Raw genomic sequence first — 13,793 nt, 5'->3', positions numbered from 1 at the left:
GATCAGTGGTTTCATCCCCATTAAAATCGATGGCTTCACCCCATTATAATCGAGGGTTTCATCTACATTAACAGCATAAGATCAATGATTTCATCTCCATAAAATCCTGGAACTACACCGATGGTTTCATCTCCGGCAAGATCCACACCAACCACCACCGTCGCAAGGCCTAGATCTACACCGACCGAACTCAAAATAAGTTGCCTCGCCTTATTCCTAATACCCCAACAAACACCATATATCTGATTTTATGCAGGTGGTGGTGGTGGTGGTATGTGACAGATTAGGGTTTCTAGTCTCTCCGGCGTTTGCATTCACACCGCCACACGCCGGTAAAAACTTCCGTATTTGTGCTTCTCAGTGTACTTCTTACTCTTCTCAGGATATATTACTCTTGTGCTATATATATTGAGGGATTCATTTTAGCTTATTTGTTGAATAAATGGTTACTAACAGATTACTCAGGTGAAACTATGATTTTGTTGTTTCTATTTTTAATTACTTTTCCTTTATTTAATTTCTAAGTAGGTTTAACTGAATTTTTTTTAGAATATAGATATCACAGAAAGCTTTCGATTTGTACAAGGTTTTGATTATATAATGTAAGGTTTTGATGAAATAATGTAATGATGATGATAATGAATATGTAAATATGTTTTGATGATGAATATACATATACATATGATTGCATGAATGAATGTAGAAAGAGTTTGTAAACGGGTTTACGAGACATTTTTTAAAGATATGCAGGTTAAAGAGAAAGTGAAGAGATTTAATTTGAAGATGAAAGTGTTATAGGAAAACGAGAAGAAGAAACTCAAGATGGAGTATAATTGAAGTGTATTTGTGTTAATTTATTGTGTTTAATTTAGTTGTTTAACTTTTGAATTACTCCTATATATTTTGTTGGTGAAAGAAGATAATGATGAAGATGGAGAAATGGAGATGTTTAAATTAGGGTTTAAAATTTTTGCAAAAGATGAAAATGGAGATGAAAAAGTTAACGGGCAAAATTACGCGGATAGTCCAAGGTTGGGTAAAAGGACCAAAATACCGCATGTGTCTGGTACATGCATGGGTTTAACGGAGACAAGTTCAAGGAGGTAACGTTTTTGGACTATCTGTGGAATAAGTCCATACTTCTGGACTAAAAAGGTGAAAAAATCAAGTTTGAGCTATCCGTGTGTTTTTGAGCAAATCACAGGGACTATCCGTGTAATTTTGTCTTACAATACATACATGTTATTTATCAGAGGATAAGAAACATCAATTTGGCGACTAAATCGATTGGTCAAGCACAATCAAAACGGCAACATAAGAACAAAACCTAAAATTACAATATAATATCATTATCTAAAACAATATCGATCGAATGTTGTTGGCGTTACAGATGTATCGGAGGATAGGCAACATAAAAGCAAAATCTTAATTACAATATAAAATCATTAATTAAAGAATTTTGTCTTTGTAAAGGTAACTTTGATACTATCATCTGAATTAAAGTGAAAATCGGGAAATCGCGGGGGTGGGGAAAATTTTATATGGGTATAATGTTATTATTAGATGTGAGGGATAGTAATCAACGGTCTTTAAGCATAATGACTTTTTAATCTAATGGGTATTACTTTGACATGTCATTCTTTTGTCAAATTGCTTTGCAAATATATCTTTTGTTATAATAGAGAGATAGAGATAGAGATAGAGATAGAGATATTGATGGTTTACGTCACGTTTGTATACATATATTTTTAGGTTATTTTTCGTCCCAATCAACTAAAAATTATGGATCCACCACTGTTCGGACCTACGTTCAACTTTATGTTACATCTACACAAAAATTTGGCCTCGAAGTTGAACATGGAATTTTCACCTTTTTTCTGATTTCAACTAGAGGTACCACAGGAGGTTTCATTGTGTGGTTAAAATGCTAGCAGATAAGTGAAGATCCAATTGTGTGGTTTCATTGTGTGGTTTAAATGCTAACAGTTAAGATTCAATTGTGTCGTTTCGGACGGGTACAAATTTTATTGCACTTAAATGTAGAGATTTCCCCGATTTGGACTTTCTTTATTCTGAAAGCTTCCATTCCAAAAAAGGTGGTGATTTTTCAATATAAATATACTGCGCATGTGATGTTAAATTGACAAGAAGCATATAATATTGAATTATTTGTCACATCACTTTCCCATTTTAATTGATTGATATTATAGTTACAGTCCCTATAGGTGTTTGATAACCAACTGCATAATAATTTCAAGCTTATTCTTTAGGCATAACTAGAAAAAAATTCAGTCCGCGCGTTGCTGCGGGATTTTTCGGGTTACATACTTATGTTTAATGTAGCATTATGTATTTACACAATCACAAACGCATTGTTGCGAGTGTGTTTGGATACACGTGGTTAGTACATAATATACCTAATGGCCTTCGCGTTTTTAACGCCAGAAAAATCGTGTAAAGAAGGGGACGGGAACCATCGATATGAAATAGTTAGTTTGAGTTGTTTATTATACGGTATAACAAAAAGCGTTGTATTCGTAAAATTATTTCGAGTTAAACGATGAAGTCGAAGAAATTTAACTCGCGGCGAGCGAGAAGATACAGCTCGTTAAAAATTTAGCCCGAAGTATGTAGCATTTTTTATAAAGCGTCCGTTTCACGTATAGTTACTTGCGTTGTGCTCGTAAAATTATTTCGAGTTGAACGGTAACGTCGGTATAATTTAATTCACGGCCAGCGGGAAGATACGGCCGGTTAAAAGTATGAGTGAAGTGTATTTAAGTTTTTTTAATAAAATTGTAATTTTACAATTTGTACCCCTATTTTGGGGAGAAGAGTTATATGTTGGGTAAATGTGAGGGGGTGAAAATGTAATTTTTTTGGGTGTCGATTCTCACGCAGCCTGCGATAAAATTTCGGTCACCCATTAGTATAATAAGAATAATAATAATAACAATAATAATAATAATAGACACACAAAAAGTTGTCGTAGCCTTCCTCCAAAACTCTAAAACGACATTTTCCCTTATCTCCTTAAAATTTACAATTTAATCCTCTCCTTTTGGATAACAAGTGAAACTTCCGTTCGCCGCGAGTTATGTTTCTTATTTAATACAAAAATCATCCAACAAAACTCACCTACATTTTTTACGGCGCTTATCTTTCTGTTCGTCACGAGTTATGTTCTACCGCCCAATACCATTTAACTTGAAATAATTTTGCGAATTTAACACAACAAACTATACTCGAAACAGACCTTCGACACACTACCAACGGAGCTTTGCTTTTTAACAATTAATATATGAAAGTGATTTGAATTTACGATTTAACTCCCTAAATTATTTACGAACATGTAAATATAATTATTATAATATTAATTATATACAACCACTCCCCGAGTACCCTTATTTTGCCGAAATAACTAATAACTTTTCTAAAACTACTGGTTACATGTAACACAGCTACTCCCAACCGCAACAACTCGCGGTCCAAATTCTTTGTAGTTATTTCTGTTACACACATTTCCTCTGACTATACCCATTTTTGGTAACTTGATAATAATCAGATAAAAAGGAATTCAAAGCATCTCTTATTTCAACAAATGGATAGGAACTTATGTTTTCTATAAATAGCCTGTTTCTAAAAGTCATTAGTCCACACAACATCAAATTCTCTATCACATTGATCATAAAATAAATAGAGATGACATTAGAAAATATTGAAGAGTCCAGAAATTTGCTTCATTCTCAAGCTCACATATGGAATCATAGTTTAAGCATCATAAATCCCATGTTACTCAAATGTGCAATTCAACTACAAATACCAGACATCATAAATAGCCATGGTGCACCAATGTTGCTCTCTGAGTTGGTCCAAGCTCTCTCCATTAAACCAGAAAAAACTCATTTTGTCTATCGCCTAATGCGCCTACTTGTTCATTTAGGTTTCTTCATAACAAAAAGTGCATCCACAAATGATGAAGAGGAAAAAGAAGGCTATTTGCTAGCTCCCGTTTCTCGATTGTTATTAAAGGACGAGCCATTAAGTATTAGGCCCTTCTTGCTAGCCTTTATTGTTGAGAAAAGCGACACCGAATTATAGCAAACCGCTAGTAATACTCGAAATAATGACAATAAAGGAACACCAAGATTTAACGTGGAAAACCCCAATAGGGTAAAAACCACGGGCAAGGAAAGAAACGTTTCACTAATAAGAAAAATAGGAATTACACTTTCTCTCTAATTACAAGGATAAATACTAATCTTTATATCTCTTGTAATTAGGAGATTACTCACAAACTCTATAATTATTTCTTTTAGTATATAAGTAATCTTGTAATTTTAGGATGAATAAAATGAACCATCTCATACCTCTATTTATAGTAAATGAGATTGAGGTTGGTGAAGTTTGCATGGCATGAAAGTCTTAATTGTATCACATATACCATCAAATACATGTGAGTATTTGACCACAAATCCACCTACCAAGCCACCATATTTGACAATCTCCCACTTGAAGATTCGATTGAAGCTCAATCAATCTTCACACGATAATTCTTCCTTGCCAATGATGTTGCTTACGTCTCTGCTAGGCCGCATGAGGAACGGCACCAAATAAACTTGTCACGGTTGATTGACTTTGTTAGAAAATCGACCACATTGTCGTCAGTATGAATTTTCTGCACATCCACGGTTCCTTCTTCCACTTTCTCATGAACGAAGTGATACTGAACTCGTATATGCTTTGTTTTCGAATGAAATGCCGGATTCCTTGCAAGATGCAAGGCACTCTGGTTGTCACAAAATAAATTGATATTCTTCTGTTTGTGCCCGAGTTCTTCCAACAACATCTTCAACCATACTGCCTCTTTAGTAGCTTGAGTAGCTGCTACATATTCTGCTTCTGTTGTTGACGTTGCCACAACTGACTGCAGTTTTGAAACCCAGCTTACTGTTCTACCACAAAGTTTGAAAACATATGCAGTGGTAGATTTACTTTTATCGATATCACCTGCATAATCTGAATCAACATACCCTTTGATAATAAATTCTGGTTCCCCATAACATAATGCAACATCTAAGGTTCCCTTGATGTATTTAAGGATCCTCTTTACCGCATTCCAATGCTCTTTACCAGGATTCGCCATGTACAGACTAACTACTCCCACTGCATGTGCAATGTCTGGTCTTGTACATATCATTGCGAACATTAAACTTCCCACTGCTGATGCATACGGTACGCGAGACATCTCCTTCCTCTCGTATTCACTGCTAGGACACATAACGGAGGATAACTTGAGATTAGTAGGAAGTGGGGTTGAGATTGGCTTACTATCTTGCATATTGAAGCGCTGCAAGACTTTCTTCAAATAATTCTTTTGAGAAAGTCAAATCTTTCTATTATCTCTGTCTCGATGAATTTGCATCCCTAGAATCTTGTTTGCGGCACCCAAGTCTTTCATTTCAAACTCCCTAGCCAATTGAGCCTTCAGCTTATTAATACGATCTTTGTTGGGGCCTGCAACCAACATGTCGTCTACATATAACAGCAAAATGACAAAATCATTGTCCCCAAACCTCTTGAAATATGCACAAGGGTCTGCATAAAGTCTGTTATATTCAAGGCTCATTATGAAAGAATCAAATCTCTTGTACCAGCATCTCGGCGCCTGTTTGAGACCATACAGAGATTTCTTTAACCTGCAAACCAAGTTCTTTTTTCCTTGTAGTTCAAAACCTTCTGGTTGAAGCATATAAATTTCTTCTTCAAGATTTCCATGAAGAAATGCAGTTTTCACATCTAGCTGCTCTAGATGCAAATCAAATGTAGCACACATCGCTAGAACTACTCGAATTGTTGTAAGTCGAACCACAGGAGAAAATATTTCATTAAAGTCCGTACCTTCTTTCTGAGCATATCCTTTAACCACCAGTCTTGCACGATACCGCTCCACTTGATCATCGCCATTTCGCTTGATCTTATACACACATTTATTTCCAATAGGTTTTCTACCTTTCGGCAATGGCACAAGTTCCCATGTTTTATTTTTATGAAGAGCTTCAATTTCTTCCTGCATAGCTGTCATCCACTGAGATGCATCTGAATGATTTAGTGCCTCGCGAAGAGTTGTTGGCTCTCCTTCCTCTGTTAGAAGACAATATGCAACATTACTTTCCATAATATAATCCGAGTGCCACCCTGGACGTTTTCTTTCCCGATTAGAAATACGAGTCGCTGGAGCTTCATCAATGACTACTTGATTTTCATCGTGCTCTGGTACTGCTTCAGAAGAATCTTTATGAAATTCATTACCCACCTGTATCGGTATAGTTTCTTTTGAAGTGCTAACATCTTCAAGATCTTTGTCTTCTGTAAAGACAACATCTCTGCTGATGACTACTTTGTGGGCAGTGGGGTCCCACAAGCGATACCCCTTAACTCCATCAGCATACCCCAAGAACAAACACTTTCTGGACTTCGGATCCAACTTTGTCGTTTCTTGAGAATTGTACATTGCGTACACAGGACTTCCAAATACATGAAGGTCAGAATAATTAACTGGTTTTCCGGTCCACATTTCCATCGGCGATTTCAACTCAATTGCAGTTGATGGTGACCGATTTATCACGTAACAGGCAGTACTTACTGCTTCTGCCCAGAATGATTTTCCCAAGCTTGCAGTTGCCAACATCGCCCTTGTTCTATCTAACAAGGTTCTGTTCATCCGCTCTGCCACTTCGTTTTGTTGAGGAGTGTATGCTGTCGTGAACTGCCTTTTGATACCTTCTTGTTTGCAAAACCTATCAAATTCATCACCAGTGTATTCTCCTCCATTATCTGTCCTCAAACACTTGATCTTTTTACCAGATTCAAGTTCAACCCGCGCTTTGTAAACTTTGAAAACTTCAAACACATCCGCCTTTCTCTTGATTGGGTACACCCAACATCTCCTAGTGTAATCATCAATAAATGATACAAAATACTTTGCTCCTCCTAGGGATTGAACTGGTGCTTGCCACACATCAGAGTGAACCAATTCTAGAATCAATTTACTTCTAGAATTTGATGTGTTAAACTTCAGGCGATGCTGCTTGCTGATTACACAATGCTCACAGAAAGGTAGCAATACCTTTGTAAGACCAGGAATAAGATTTCTTTCCACAAGAATCTTCATACCTTGTTCAGACATGTGTCCAAGCTTTTGATGCCATGTCATAGCAACTTTATCACTTGAACTATTCGAAGCAATAGATGCTTCCGATTCCTGTACCGTCTCGCCTTTCAGAATGTATAAATTAGCACCCACCTTTTCTCCTTTCATAAGTACAACCGCGCCTTTCTTGATTATCATGATCTTCTCATGTATCACCATCTTACAACCAAGATCATCCAATTGTCCTAAAGACAATAAGTTCTTCTTCAAACCCTCCACGTGTCGCACACCTTGAATAGTACGAACTGTACCATCATGCATCTTCAAAATGATATCTCCAATTCCAATGATCTTTAGTTTATGATCATTACAACTGTATACAGATCCTCCTGAGATACGTTCATATTGTTTGAACCATTCTCTTCTAGGGGTCATGTGAAAAGTAGCTCCCGAGTCAAATAACCAGACATCAACAAATGTCTTTCTGCCTTTATTTGCTACCACTGCCTCACTAACCAAAGCAGTCCCATCATCTGAAGTGCTTGCAATATTTCCTTGAGGATTTGAGTTATTTAAACTTCGACAATCCTTCTTCAGGTGACCTTTCTTGCCACAATTGTAGCATGTATAGGTCTTTTTCTTTTTAGACTTTGGTTTACCGTGATTGTGACTCCCACTTAGGCCACGTTTCGTTGATCTCCCTCCTGACACCAATAAGGCCTCCACTTGTCGTGAACCGGCCTGTTTGTCCTCCTTGTTATTGCGCCGATTTTCTTCTTCTAGAATAGCAGCCGCAACTTCATCATAGACTAGATACTCCGAGAGAACATTATTAGTTAAGTTAATAATGAGTTGATAATATGAATCAGGTAGACTCTGAAGTAAAAGTTCAGCACGTTCTTTTGGCTCTATATTGCAGCTTAATGAAGCGAGTTGAGAAAATAGAGTATTCAAAGAATTAATGTGCTCATTAACTGAAGTAGATTCATTCATGCGTAGCGCATAAAGTTTCCTCTTAAGGAATATCTTGTTGTGGAGTGATTTGGTCTCGTACAATTTTACGAGGTGATCCCAAATCTCTTTCGCCGTCTTCTTTTCTTCTATGCTAGACAAAACGCCATCTGCTAGTGCCAGATGAAGATTTGCGATAGCCTGGCCGTCTATCTCTTCCCATTTTTCATCAGTGACTTCAGCGGAACGTCCACTGATGGCCGCCAAACACTTATCATTTCTCAGGATAGCTTTCATCTTTAGTTTTCATAACGAGAAGTTACTCCCGTTCAACTTTTCAATTTCAAATTTCGTAGACATTGCTATAATTACAATCTTCTTTTCGACAATATTATTTTTCTTGAGAAATAGTACCCGAGAACTTTTATCGAGTGAAATTAATCTTACTTATTTTCTGATGTGGACGATCCACTCCAGTGGCAACCACAGAGCATACGATAAGTAGATTAATACACACTAGATATTAGAACCTTAGCTCTGATACCACTTGTTGAGAAAAGCGACACCGAATTATAGCAAACCGCTAGTAATACTCGAAATAATGACAATAAAGGAGCACCAAGATTTAACGTGGAAAACCCCAATAGGGTAAAAACCACGGGCAAGGAAAGAAACGTTTCACTAATAAGAAAAATAGGAATTACACTTTCTCTCTAATTACAAGGATAAATACTAATCTTTATATCTCTTGTAATTAGGAGATTACTCACAAACTCTCTAATTATTTCTTTTAGTATATAAGTAATCTTGTAATTTTGGAATGAATAAAATAAACCATCTCATACCTCTATTTATAGTAAATGAGATTGAGGTTGGTGAAGTTTGCATGGCATGAAAGTCTTAATTGTATCACATATACCATCAAAATACATGTGAGTATTTATCACAAATCCACCTACCAACCCACCATATTTGACATTTATGAATCTAATGATAATGGATCCAATGCAAAACATGAGCACATGGTTCCAAAATGATAATAATATCAATCCTTTTCACATGACATATGGGGCGACAATGTGGGATTTCGCACTCAAAAATTCAAACTTCAATGATTCCTTCAACGAAGCAATGGCCAGTGATGCAAGGCTTGTTACAAGTGTGTTTCTTGAGCATTGTGAGGGTGTTTTTGAAGGGTTACATTCGCTTGTTGATGTCGGAGGTGGTAATGGGACTCTTGCTAGATCCATTGCAAAAGTTTTGCCAAATGTTAAATGCATTTGTTTTGATCTTCCTAACGTCGTTAAAGGTTTGAAGGGAAGTGATAATTTGAGTTATGTTTGCGGCGACATGTTTGATTTCATTCCCAAAGCAGATGCAGTTCTGTTAAAGGTACGGTCTAAATTTTTCTTATCTTATTTTAGCCTAAGTTTTTTTTCATACATATTAGAACTAATTTTGATTATGCAGCCGGAACAATGTTTCATTAACATGTAAAAAAAATCTCATGCAGTGGATACTACATGATTGGAATGACGAAGAATGTGTAAAGATATTGAAGCGTTGCAAAGAGGCGATCCCAAGCAAGGAAGATGGAGGGAAACTGATCATCATAGAGATGGTAGTGAAGATCGACGAAGTGGGCACCAAATCACTCGAAAATCAACTTTTTTTTGACATGATGATGATGATGATTTACGCGACCGGAAGAGAGAGGAGCGAAAAAGATTGGGCAAAACTTTTAATTGACGCTGGGTTTAGCAATTACAAAATAACTCCAATTTTGGGGTTAAGGTCTGTTATTGAAGTCTACCCTTAATTATTAATTTATGAATTTACTAAAACCTAAGCTTGTTTCTATGATAGTGTGTATTCATTTTCGCTATTCATACAATAATCATGTCATCTGAAATGACTGTGTAATGGAATAATGTAATAAAATAATTCAATCAATAAAGATTGTGTAATGGAATAATGTAATGAAATAATTCAATCAATAAAGGTAACCACACTTCGTCACTTTTGTTTGTATTTTTTTTTTTTCAATCAATAAAGGTAACCACACTCCGTACTAGTTTTATGAGTCCGTCCGTTAGACGGATGTTCTAAGCATATGATTTCGTAACTGTTGAATATATATAACAAAAGCAGTACATATTATGGTGATGTTCGTTGTAACTTTATGACCCCGTCCGCTGGACAGAAGTTCCAAGAATATGATTTCGCAACTGTTGAACATATAGCAAAATCAGAATCACATATTATGGTTAAGTTCTTTGCAATTTTATGAACCCATTCGAAATTCTAAGAATACAATTTCGCAATTGTTGAATATATAACAAAATTAGAAGTACATATTATGGTGAAGTTCGTTACAATTTAAGATTTTAAAAGTATTATAGTGCCCTTGTTATAAATAACAACACGACTCCTGAGGAAATTCAATTATTTTTAGCTAATATGGTGATACGTTTATAAAAAACATATTCGCAAATTCAATAATTGTAATAACATATATAATAATAATAATAATAATAATAAAGTATAGGGGGATGATTCTCACACACACTTTTTTGATCCACACACCTATTTTAACATTTTACTCTTCTAATAATACTCAATTGGTGTGTGAGGATCAAAAAAGTGTGTGTGAGAATCATCCCCCTAAAGTATATGATTATAGAAATAATATATTAAGAAATCTATAATTCAATTTATGTATTTAAATAATCAACTATTAGTATTGTTTGAATCGATTTATCATTCACGTTATATTAATAATCCAATTGTTATTTAATCGTGCAAATGTGCATAGAGGGATGTCTACGTTTCATATTATTATATTAAATTTATTATTTTAGATTTATTATTATCTTAAAGTAATTAAGATTTAAAATTACATACCTAAATTTAAGGATTTATTTAAGGAATTTATTATTATTTAAATCAATTTAATTGATAAATTGATACGTGTGCAATATTAATATAGATTAATTTAGAAATTGACACGTAGAAAGAGAGAGGAGCGAAAAAGATTGGGCAAAACTTCTAATTGACGCTGGGTTTAGCAATTACAAAATAACTCCAATTTTGGGGTTAAGGTCTGTTATTGAAGTCTACCCTTAATTATTAATTTATGAATTTACGAAAACCTAATGTCACAACCCAATAAGTTTGTGGCCCAACCCACTAAGATTATGACCCAATTAAGGGTTTTAACCCAAGAACTTCATGGAAGGCCCAAGAACATCATGGAAGCTCCCTAGAACTTTTCCATGAGTTCTTCCATGGAATGGTATGGAATGTTCATGGAAATATCTATCTCCATGTATATACTTGAAGTTTCTAGTACTTAGATCCTAACCATTGATTTAGATTAATCTTAGCCATCCATTTTGTGTTAGAAGTAGTATAAATAGGGGTGGTCTCATTTGGCACACCACACCTCAAATCTCAAACATTCTCTCTTGTAAAGCATTCTCAAGCAATATAAGTATTTTCTTCAATTCCACTTGTTCTATAATATTTTCTCTTTTGGTTACTTGAATCATTATAAGGTCCGAGTAAGGCTGACTTAGTAGAGACTAAGTGCCGCACGTGAGCTTATTGAGATAAGTCCGTGACATTTGGTATCAGAGCCAGGTTGATTCAAGGAGATGGCAACCGAGACCGAGAAGAATGTGAGCGCAACAAGTGGTGTGATGGGTGATGAGACTCGTGGTCGGGTAGAGACTCGACAAGGAGCCAAGAAGAACCGAGGTATGTCCAAAGACTTTGTCGCAAACTTGGACAAGAGGATCATGGATGTAGAGACATCCATGGACGACGTGAAAGCAAAGGTCGAAGACGTCCACCAACGTTTGGATGGTTTGGACGGGGACTTTGACGAATTGAAAGATGATTGCAAGAGTGCAATCAACGTGCTAGACGTTGACATGCGACGTGAGATCCATGACTTAAGGGGTATGCTCATGGGTGAGATTACGAAGTTGCGAGGCGAAATGGAGGGGGAGGTCTCCACTATTCACCAACGCCTCGTGGATTTACAAACCAACATGAACTCTTGTTTGAGATTCATGGCTAGTGGGGGTAGCAACACTGGATGCAATGATCCGAAGGTGGACGTTCCCAAGCCGTCACCGTTCGTGGGGAAGCGGGAAGCCCGAGCGGTTGATGATTTTATATGGGAGATGGAACAATACTTGGAGGGAGTCAACATAGTGGATGATGCAATGAAGATCAAGACGGCAACCCGTTACCTGAAGGATACCGCAGCGTTATGGTGGCGTCGTCGATATGGAGATATCGAGAAAGGTACGGTTACTATTGATACTTGGGATGATTTCCTTACTGAACTTAAGAATCAATTCTACCCCAAGAATGCTCAAAAGGATGCGATGAGTCGTCTACGTAAATTACATCATTCCGGGACGATTCGGGAGTATATTAAAGAATTCACGAACCTTAGCCTGGAGGTCCCAGATATTCCCGATGATATTCTCCTCTTCTATTTTCTCGATGGTTTGCAGCCTTGGGCTAAAACGGAGTTGGAGAGACGAGGAGTCCAAGACCTTGCCACCGCAATTGCTCAAGCGGAGGCACTAGTCGACCATGCTAATAGGAAAGATTCGTTCAAGTCAAAAGATAAGAAGGTGAGCCATGAGAAAGGTGGGGGAGATAAGCCCGCCCAATCAAGGAATGATAATACACGTAAGCCACCAACCGGGAATAACAAGAGCATAAAAACTTCTTACAAGAATGATGGATGTTTCATATGTGATGGACCGCATAGAGCCCGAGATTGTCCGAAGAAAGCTAGCCTTCATGCTATGGAAGCTCAAAAGGCGGGTTGTCAGGATGAGGAGCGGTGCATAGGATCAATGCATATCCTCAACGCAATCAAGGCCAAGACGGAGATACCCAAGGTAGTGGCTAAAGGACTCCAATTCGTAGATATTAACATTTGTGGAGATCGGGTACGAGCTTTGGTGGATACGGGAGCAACTCATAACTTTATCTCCACCGATGAAGCCAAAAGGCTAGGACTTAAGGAAACAAAAGAGAGTGGCATGATGAAGACGGTGAACACGAGTGCCAGACCGATTAGTGGGGTGGCTAAAGACGTATATGTGAAGATTGGAGAATGGGAAGGAATGATTGATCTCTCAGTCGTGCCTATGGATGACTTCAAGTTAGTACTTGGGATGGAGTTCCTAGATAAGGTACGCGGTTTCCCTATGCCGTTTGCTAATTCACTGTGTATCTTGGATGGTGAGAAGACTTGTATGGTGTCAACCGAACGTGGAAGCAAGAGTGCATCCAAGTCACTTTCGGCCATGCAATTCAAGAAGGGGTACAACAAGAATGAGACATGCTATTTAGCGGTAGCAAAGCAAGAGACGGTCGAAGATAAGGGAAAACTAGAGGTACCCAAGGAAATTGAGAAGGTCCTCGATGAGTTCAAGGATGTCATGCCCAAGGAGTTACCAAAGAAGTTACCACCTAGGAGGGAGGTTGACCATGCGATCGAGTTGGAGCCGGGATCAAAACCACCTTCCAAAGCCCCATACCGAATGCCACCACCCGAGTTGGAGGAGTTGCGAAGACAACTCAAGGAGTTGCTGGATGCGGGATACATCCGACCATCAAAATCCCCGTATGGTGCTCCGGTGCTATTTCAAAGAAAGAA

The 13,793-nt window shown here is 37.2% G+C and overlaps 1 protein-coding gene across 1 annotated transcript; it reads left to right on the top strand.

Annotated features, from left to right (window-relative positions):
- Positions 1-3,702: 3,702 nt before the first annotated feature.
- LOC139897050 (trans-resveratrol di-O-methyltransferase-like) lies at positions 3,703-9,923 on the top strand. Its single transcript, XM_071879696.1, has 3 exons — positions 3,703-4,075; positions 9,090-9,496; positions 9,618-9,923. The coding sequence occupies exons 1-3, from the start codon at positions 3,703-3,705 to the stop codon at positions 9,921-9,923; spliced, it is 1,086 nt and encodes a 361-aa protein (XP_071735797.1).
- The last annotated feature ends 3,870 nt before the right edge of the window (positions 9,924-13,793 follow it).

This window comes from Rutidosis leptorrhynchoides, chromosome 3, assembly GCF_046630445.1.
Source record: "Rutidosis leptorrhynchoides isolate AG116_Rl617_1_P2 chromosome 3, CSIRO_AGI_Rlap_v1, whole genome shotgun sequence".
NCBI lineage: Eukaryota > Viridiplantae > Streptophyta > Magnoliopsida > Asterales > Asteraceae > Rutidosis > Rutidosis leptorrhynchoides.
This window is presented reverse-complemented; position numbering and strand designations above follow the sequence as displayed.